We start from the raw sequence: 9,671 nt of genomic DNA on the forward strand, positions 1-9,671 counted from the left end.
GGAGTTCGCTACTGTCAGGGCTTCCGGACTCCACTGAGATGCTGGGCGGATGACTAAGCAGGTCGAACATTTCTTCTGCCCACAGATACCCTCACCCCGACCGGCGTTTCTCCCCCCAAAGCCGACTGATTCAGGCGGGTAGCCGTGTGAGCACCATTTCTCTCCCCGGGGCGGGGATCCAAAAGCCCCGTGCCATTGGTCGAGGACCATCGGATCCCCGCCCATCTTCGGTAGCTACCTGCAAGGTTTTTCCGCCCTCACTGAATCCTCATTGGCTAGGATCTGAGAGCCGTGCGTGACGATTGGCTGAAAGTCTCCCGGCCCGCCTCTTGCCTGCTGCTTTTCTTCCCCGCAAGAAGGGCAGCTTGGCAGAGAGAGGGTGGCGGACGGCTGGCTGGGTTGCCACTGAGGCCGGGAGCTTGGCGGGAGGCGATGTGGCTGCTTTGGGGGGTGCTGCTGGCGGGGGCGGCGGGGGCGCTGCGAGTCCCACCGGCCGAGGAGACGGCGCGGATGGCGCGCTTCGTGGCGCACGCCTGCGACTGGGGCGCGCTGGCCACCATCTCGACGCACGACCCGGTGCGGGGCCAGCCTTTCGCCAACGTCTTCTCCATAAGCGACGGGGAGGTGTCGAACAGCAGCGGGGTGCCCTACCTGTACCTGACTACCATGGAAATCTCGGTGAAGGATCTGCAGGTGAGAGGCCCGCCTCGGGGCTCAGACTGGTGTGCCACTCCGCCCGTCAGAAATGACATTTACTCTGCACATGTTCAGAAATCCTCCGGCGTCGCTCTGCTTGTTGCGCGGCTCAGCCCTGCATTTGAGCAGGAACGCCCAGCCTTGTTTCTATGGAGTGCTACAGAAAGCGGTGTCTGGCTTCATTAGGCTGTCTTGTTAATTTCCCCACGAACTGGTGTGCACATATATTTGCTTGCTGACAGGTGTGTGCTACTTTTTGACCCAAGGTTACAACTTCAAGAAATACAGTTGTTACATTAACATAAAGCAAAAACCCCTTAAAAGAAATATTCGGGTATAAGCTTTCATGTACATGCGTGCGTGCGCACACACACACACAAACACACAAAAGCTTATACCATGAATAAACCGTGTTGGCCTTAAAGGTACCATTAGACTCCTGTTCGTCTACCCAACTGAATCTAAGGTAAAAGAAAGGAAGCCCAAAGGGGACCCAAAATAAGTGGGATGGCTGGGAGGGAAACAGGAGAACAATATATATATTTAAGAACCTAGGATTTTAAAAGCTAAAAGCAAATATCTCGTGCATATATGAGCTGACCTCTGAATAGAACTGAATTGAATTGTTAGATATTATGTGCCTTTGAATTCTGTGCAGAAGGAAGAGTTTTAGCAGGTGCATCTTTGCAAACCGCTTACAGAAAGAATGAGCATCAACTGGTATTCTGCCTTTTATCTTTGTGGGCAAACAAGGACTATCTAACAACCTTCCCCCCCCCCCCCCAAGTGGGTTCAGGAAGAAAGTGGCAGTAGTCAGTGGATAAGATATCTTTTGTATTGTTTCCAAGTAACAAGGATATTTGAGATGTCCACTCATTTTCCTGTGGGTAAACTGCTAGCTTTTTCTGCTGGTTGGTGGAATGTGCATCATGACATAAATAAATAGCATTTCAAGCACCCGTCATCTGTTTTCTAGTGGACAGCATACATATTCTGTAGAAAAATAATAGTAGGGAACCCTTTATGGAATGGTAGCTAGCTTGCTAGGCTTGAAGAATCTAGCTTAAACTCCAGAAAAGCCTTGGCCACTCAAGACTATCTCTCCTTGTATCTTGGCACTCAAGAACCGATATCATGAGTTTAAAATATGTTTGTACTCTTACAGGTTAGGATGGCCCCACCACGAGCCTGTAAATTACATGGACAGGAACTTTGTCCTTACTAGATTGTAAAAGGGGGGAAATGTAATAATGTATGTGGACACTACTCATAAATGCTACTCATAAATATATTTTGTGCTTAGAACTCTGTTGGCTGTCGGACTGATTGTCTAATGCAATCCAGTTGCTGTTAGAATCAGAAGAAGAGTTGGTTACTTATATGCCGCTTTTCTCTACCTGAAAGAGTCTCAAAGTGGCTTACATTCACCTTCCCTTTCATCTTCCCACAGCAGACACCCTGTGGGTTGGGTGAGGCTGAGAGAGCCCAGATATTACTGCTCGGTCAGAACAGCTTTATCAGTGCTGTGTCAAACCCAAGGTCACCCAGCATGTGGGGGAGCATGGAATGAAACCTAGCTCGCCAGATTAGAAGTCCACACTCCTAACCACTGCTGGCTCTCACTTTTTAACACTTCGCTAATTTTTAATTAACAATCTCAAAAAATCCAGTAGCACGTTAGACACAAACAACTTTTGTTACTCAAAGTTTACTTTGTCAGAAACATCAGATACTCAGCATTTTTAAAAGTCACAGGACTCAGTCTTTCACCTGAAACCTAGTTTCAACTGGTGAAGCATTCCCACTTCTACCTGTGTGTGATAGCCTGATTGGGGTCTCCATGTTTATTGATCGTGGGAACACACTTAAGAAAAGGTAATAGGTAAAACCATAGAAGTGATTCCCCCCATGGGGTAAAGTGTATGGGTGGCCATGCCCACCCAACATCATACAATAAAGTAGTGGTTCAACTTTTGGAATGAAGCTGAATCACTGTCCTGAAGGGGAAATGCTACTGCCAAACAACAAGTTTCACCTTTGAAAAATGACGTGATTAGAACAAATAAACCATGTTTATGGGGTGGGAGGGGGTTGCTGTTAATTTGTTGCTTTTCAGACAGTTTCTGGAGTCACTCAGTCATTCCCTCAGTCTGCAGTGCCCAGCTGGGCTGGATTGTTGTGTGAGAAAGAGTTGGGTTAGATCCACACTGCCAAAGGAGGCGTGGAAGTACCAGGTCAAGTTGGCTCGGATCTATAAGAGGAGACATTCCATGATTTTTCACTCAGTGTGAGCCCCAAGCAGTGCTGTAGAAGGAGGTGTGTGATCTCTCTTCTCGTCAGTGCCCCTGTCTAGGCCTGTACTGCATAGGACTCTCTGCTGCTGATCAGCAGGACAGGTAAACCTCCTTCCCATTGCATCACCTGCAAAGTGTGTTAGCTGAATGAGCAAGCTGCAGTCTTGCCACCTTGTCATTAAATGATCCTGCCCACTTCAATCCCACAAGTGTACATTTAAGTTGTCATTGAATTCCTGCATTCTTTGGAAGGGCAGGGAAGCAGCTCCAGGTTAAAGGGATTACAAATGCTTCAGAACACAACAGCTCCTACCGAATTATGTTACACTGTCATTAGGCCGGATTTCTTTCCTATGTATTGCTAGAAGAGTTGGCTTGAGACGATACCGGAGGAAATAATAGCAACAACCTTGCCCAATTGGAAGCATAGTGACCCTATTAAGATGTAACACGTAACCATTTATTTTCCGTATGTATGTATGTATGTATGTATGTATGTATGTATGTATGTATGTATGTATGTATGTATGTATGTATGTATGTATGTATGTATGTATGTATGTATGTATGTATGTATTTAGATTTTTATACTGCCCTTCCCTATGGCTCTGGGCAGTTTACATAAAACATTTTAGAACATTTATATAGAACAGTATCAATATCAATATAACAATAACAATAAGAATACCATAGAACAACATTTCAACAACAAGAATTATGAATTACATATAGTTTATAAACTAAAAAACAAACACTGTGGCTTCACATGGATTTTGAAACCATGATTTGCCTTATTCATAACAAAAGGGTTGCAACAAACTATGGCTAAGGCAGTCCACTAGGGCTGCCAACCTCCAGGAGGGGCCTGCATATCACCTGGAGTTACCACTGATCTCCTGGTTATGTAATCAGTTCCCCTGGAGAAAATGGTTGCTTGGCTGGGTGGACAGTGTATGTTATTATACCATGTTAAGGTCATCCCTAGGTTCCACCCCCAAAATTTCCTGAAATTTTCCAACCAGTCAACCCTACAATTTACTTGCAGGTTTCAGTAGGGCTGGTTCATGGCTTAATCATCCATTTGTGGTCCCATGACAATGGAGGGATTTCTGGTGGTCTCCCTAGCCCATGTTCTTTTACTAGAACTAAACAAAACTTGTAAACATGGCTGGAGGGGGGAGCAACTGAGGATACTTTTTGTTACTCGGTGACAGAGACGAAATTGGGTTTGCCCAAAGGGGCTCAAAGGAGAAAGTCATCACGAATTCCTTCTCAGACGCTTACATCTTTATTTTGTTGATCATGATCGAAAGCATCTATCCCTACATGAATTCAAGATGATGACCCTTGAACAAAGCAAAACTTACACCTTATATAAGCAAAATTACATCATTATAGAAAATTAAAACTTATCCAGTTATTAACAAATCAATACTGCGCCAAATGAAAACCAGTTGGACAATGCCATCCACTTCCTCTTTCAAGACCCTTAAGATTCCTCCTTAAAACTTTTCAAGATTTCTGCTAACTTGTTTGTCTCATGCATAACTATTTTCCTTGCATAAATATTTGCTAACTGCTGATAAGCTTATTTTAACCTCTTAGGTAACTGATAGGCATTAAAAACATTCCCTGATTCAGCAAACTTGTTACTTGCATAGCTAGTATATTTGTATTACAGCTTGCTTCAGCATTCTAATATGGCTGACCTCTGACCTCTTCTCCTTGACATTTTCTCCTTGATCAGCAGAACCTCTCATTAAAGCAAAGGTTGGTGACCCGTGAAAGATATGTCACAGAAGCAGAATGTCAAATCTTACCCTCATTTCCCTCTGCAGAAGAGGAAGGATCATTTCAAGGGTGCTATGGTCTCTTATCATTTGCAGTACCCAGGACAACTGTGTGGTGTACCATCACGTGGAGACATCTGCTTGCAGATAAATGACTGAGCTGCTTCTTGGAATTGACTGTCACTCTAATGGCCTGCTGCTGTTTGAATATGAAATGCAAGCTGCTTGATGATATGCCTAAAGCATATGCTTCTGATATGTTATTCACTCCCTGGAAAAATTAATCTGATGGAATTAGAGATCATAAAATCCTTAAATTTGTGCTGGGGGAGGGGGTAGATTTCAATGCCATGTGACTTTTATGACCTAATCATGTAACCTGTAGAAAATTTCTTTATATAATTATTTTTTTGATTTGTTTTAGTGCCCTGAAATCTGATGACGTTTCTGCATGAGCTGTCAATGGAATATGGAGAAGGAGAATTCTCTGTTGTCACTGCTAGGGATGGACACAAACCAGCGGATGTACTAAAGTTCTTCATGAATTTTGACTTTCTTGGAGCTTGCGAAGCAATGTTTGCAAACTGAAGAGCTACCTCTCTGCATTTGTAGCAGTTCATGAAGAGTAGAAAGCAGGGTTACATGGCTCAGTGATATATACCTCTGCTTTCTGCTCTTCACGAAAAATGCAAAAAGTAGCAAGGAGAACCGAACCACAAAAATCTGGTTTGTGCCATCCCTACTCATTGCAGCCTCTTGTAGTGTGGTGTGTTTTCCCCATAATGGGTCCTTGAGATTTCTGGGATAAGTGCCAGGGTGCTGGTAGGAAGAGAAGGCAGTGGGGGAAATCTACTATTGCAACTCATCATGCAATATTTGTTGCTGGGTGCAACACCTGATGGCACTTTGTAATACCTTAAATTCCCTATGCACTGAAATACGAGTTATGAAATCCACTTTGCTCCTTGTATTTCAGGTCAATGGAAATGCCTCCTTAACACTCTCTTTGGCACAGACTTCATATTGCAAGGAGAAGAGCTATGATCCTCAGAGTCCTCTGTGTGCCCGTGTGATCTTCTATGGAGTAGTTGAAAAGGTAAATGTATGCTTCTCAAGAAAACAAATCCACCCAACCCCTGGGTCTCAGTACGAGTTGAGCTAAGGTTCTTGCAGTTTCACCTTCTTTTAATGTTATTGTTGGTATTGTTATGTAAATGTTATTGTCATTGTTACCACCTTACAGTTACTTGAATGATGTTACCTGTACTATTTTGTTGTTTCCTGTAAACTGCCCAGAGCCTTCGGGGAGGGCGGTATAGAAATAAAATAAACAAATAAATAAACAATGCACATGTGGCTTCTGAAGTGTAGAGTCGACATCATAACAGTGGTTCTGAAGTAAGCAATACTACCTTGATATTCTTTTCTTGAAATGACACATTTACCTGGGGTGGGATCCAAGGTAATCTACAAGTTAGAACCTTGATAATTTGTTTACACAAGGGTAGTAACAGCTGTCCAGCAACAGTGGTCAGGAGACCACTTCCCCATCTTCTCATATATGAATTTCTAATGCTGCCATTAGCCATGTTTGCTGTGCAACTGTGTTGATGTTGGTTTATTTATTTAATTCAGACACTGCATTCTTTCCTCATAGGGGACTTGGGGTGGCTCACAGGAAAAGATAAAATATCATGGCTTACATCCTATGTACTTTGCTTGCTAGGTGGCTGGAATTGAGGCAGACTTTGCAAAGAGAGCCCTGTTCAGCAGACATCCTGAAATGCAGGACTGGCCCCCTGGTCATAACTGGTTCTTTGCCAAGCTCAACATTGCCAACATCTGGGTCCTGAGCCATTTTGGGGGGATTGAAATGGTGACCCCCGAAGACTATTTTAAAGCTACCCCTTAGTAAGTATACAATATTAGTGCACTGGGGGGGGGGGGTTGGGCTTTTCAACTGTTGATTTCCTGGTTCCATAGCCCTTTTTCATGGAGGATGTTTCCTAAAGTGATTTCATCCGATCTTTTGGGAAGCTGCCATTACATAAAGGCCTCAGCTGGTTTAGCCTCCAAAGGAACAATATGTAAGTCGGTGGAATATCAGAAGGGTAAAGCTACAAATGAGACAGGAACTGTAAATAAGAGGTCTTCAAAGGGTGTTTTCTTATGTTGTGATTTGGAATTCGGCTTTCATATTAAAAGTTTGCCTTTACTAGTAAAATCAATGAATGGCTGTTAATAGCATATGTTTGGAGATGCAAAACTGGGAATCCTTGGGATGTGTGGAAGTTGGTCAGTGCTTCGGACAGGGAAGAGAAAGGAAACTGTTGAGAGATCTTTTTGTGTAGTGGTTAATGTGAAGTGTGGGGAAAGCCCATGGCTAGGTTCCCACAAATCACAAAGAAGATGTGCTTCAAATCTTTCTTGCTTCCCCCATCCTCACCATTAGCCCCCTGCGATCTCCAGAATTTGATGCAGGTCATTTGGGATGGGGGAGCCTTGTGTATAAAATACTGTGTGATGCAGGGTTGACATAAAGCAGGGGAACTGCACCCCCCTCCTCACTTAAGTGAATGGAAAGCTTGCTATAATTCTTCTGCCAGAAGGGCGTTTTACCTGACTCCTCTTCATTACAGACCCTCATGGTATTTTGTTTCCTGTTTTCCATTATGAACTTTTGGTGTAGGTGAGAGTTCATGGGACTGTTGGATAGAGGCAAGAGAGGATTGGATTCATTGCTGTGTTAATAGGCCATGTTTCCAGTAAAGCAGAGACTTGATATGTTGTGCTGATGCGTTCAAGATACTGGGCACAACTCAGCACAAAAACCTATGAGCCCTGCTGGATAAGACCAATGGTCCATCTAGTCCAGGGGTAGTCAAACTGAGGCCCTCCAGATGTCCATGAACTACAATTCCCAGAAGCCCCTGCCAGCATTTGCTGGCAGGGGCTTCTGGGAATTGTAGTTCATGGACATCTGGAGGGCCTCAGTTTGACTACCCCTGATCTAGTCCAACATCCTGTCTAACACCATAGCCAACTGGTTCCTCTGGAGGGCCAACAATCCGGCATACATGCCAAGGCCTTCTCTTCCTGTTGCCACCTAGCATTATTATACAGAGGTCTGTCCTGAAACTACAGCCCATCCGTCTCAGTGGATATTGTTGAGGTCTAGTATTTTGGGAGAGGAGCAAAAGTTCTCATTGGCAACTCTCTCCACTCCATGGAAAAGTTGAGTAGTTATAACATCCTGGATTTCAGTAGAGTTAGAAACAAACTAGGCCTGATTTCCTGTGGAAGAGACATAAAAGTGTTGTTGTTGTTCCACTGGATAGTGCCCCTTAATTGTGTTCACTCAAGTGGTTTAGAGGTTTTGGGTGGGGAGTAGTGAAATACATAGAATATACTAATGCCTGCATATGAGTTTGATAACTTTTTCTTTTTCCTCTTTGTAGTTGAAAACTTTTGTATGAAATTATTATCTGCTGGACAGTTTAGCATTATGCAACCCAAGCTACAAATGCTGGCAAAGAAGAGAGAATTCTGGAATGCCAAATCTGTGCAGACATTTGCATCTCTGATGACATAGCTTATGCTGTACACACTCTCTGCAATCAAGCCTTTCAATTCTTATAACCTACACAGTGACGGAATCCTGGCTGTGATCTGTTAATACTTACAAGTGCCTTTCTATGCATTGTCTGAAGTAGTACACAAATCTTTGTTGGTCTTAAAGTTGCTACTGGACTCTGATTTTATTGTGCTATTTCAGACCAACACGGCTACCCATTTGAACAAAACAGTGTTATGAGGGAACTCAACATTAGCCCCAGTTGGATGCAGTACTGGCTTACTGCATCATGCTTGAAGCAAACCATGGAGAGGGAAGCAGACACCTAATGTCATCCTGTGTTGGTTCACAGGCTGTTAACAACCCATACTTTATATGCACACCCCCCCCTCACACCCCCTTAGGTAAACCTGTAAAGACACTATATTTGGGGGGGGGGGGCTTGTATCGTTTTGAACATTTCCTTGTGTCTGTAGAGGTAACAGAGAAGGAGAAACAGTGTAATTGTAGGGCCTTGGTGAAATGCAAGTAAGTTATTCCTTTCTATTTGTTGATGGCCACAAGGGGCCATTCCCTGGCAATAATTAATAAAATTAGACACTGTTTCTACCAAATTGCATCAGCAGCCTGACTATGACAGAAAATCATCCTGGTGTGGAAGCAGCCCTTGATTAGAAGATGAGCAATACCTGGATTCACTGCATCAAACTTGCCAAAAACAAGTAGCAAAGCTGACTCTCAAATGAATGTAGCATCAAAGTTGAAGTGGAGTGAGCAATAAATTATGCCACATCTTGATTTGTGTAATCTGATTATTTCTATCAACCACAAATTTTGTTTTAAAAGATTTGTCAATTACGGCATGATTGCTCATTAACCTTGTCTTATGCAACCAAGAGAGATTTTGATAGTGAACTATAAGAGGCATAGTAGGTATGGAAGCCTGTTGTTAGGCTTCCTCAGGACGTGGTGAGTTCTTCTTTGCCAGTTTTTAAGCAGAGGCTAGATAGTCATCTGACAAAAATGCTGATTTTATTAATTTAGGCGGATTGTGAGTGGGTGGGCAGGAAGGGATGTACCAGTGCTTGACTCTTGTGGCTCTTCCTTGCATACACAGGGAATTGGTACTTGTCACTGTGGGATGGTAGGTGAATTTCCTCCAGGCCAGACTAGATTCTGGAGACTTTTGGCCATGAAATTGGGGTCACTGTGGGTAGACAGGTAGCCGTGAGTTCCTGCATTGTGCAGGGGGTTGGACTAGATGACCCTGGTGCTACCTTCCAACTCTATGATTCTATGATAGTGAACAGAAGAAAA

The 9,671-nt window shown here is 43.6% G+C and overlaps 1 protein-coding gene across 2 annotated transcripts; it reads left to right on the forward strand.

The window, feature by feature from the left end:
• Positions 1–398: 398 nt before the first annotated feature.
• CREG1 (cellular repressor of E1A stimulated genes 1) lies at positions 399–9,152 on the forward strand. 2 transcript variants are annotated; one of them, XM_077342252.1, is made up of 4 exons: positions 406–693; positions 5,757–5,876; positions 6,507–6,691; positions 8,239–9,152. In XM_077342252.1, exons 1-4 carry the CDS (start codon positions 433–435, stop codon positions 8,240–8,242), a joined length of 570 nt encoding a protein of 189 aa, XP_077198367.1. In that variant the 5' UTR covers positions 406–432; the 3' UTR covers positions 8,243–9,152. The 2 variants fall into 2 exon arrangements, with proteins under 2 accessions (XP_077198368.1, XP_077198367.1); XM_077342253.1 differs by lacking the exon at positions 8,239–9,152 and having other exon boundaries at positions 399–693; positions 6,507–6,692.
• Positions 9,153–9,671: the final 519 nt, after the last annotated feature.

Source organism: Paroedura picta, chromosome 6, assembly GCF_049243985.1.
Source record: "Paroedura picta isolate Pp20150507F chromosome 6, Ppicta_v3.0, whole genome shotgun sequence".
NCBI lineage: Eukaryota > Metazoa > Chordata > Lepidosauria > Squamata > Gekkonidae > Paroedura > Paroedura picta.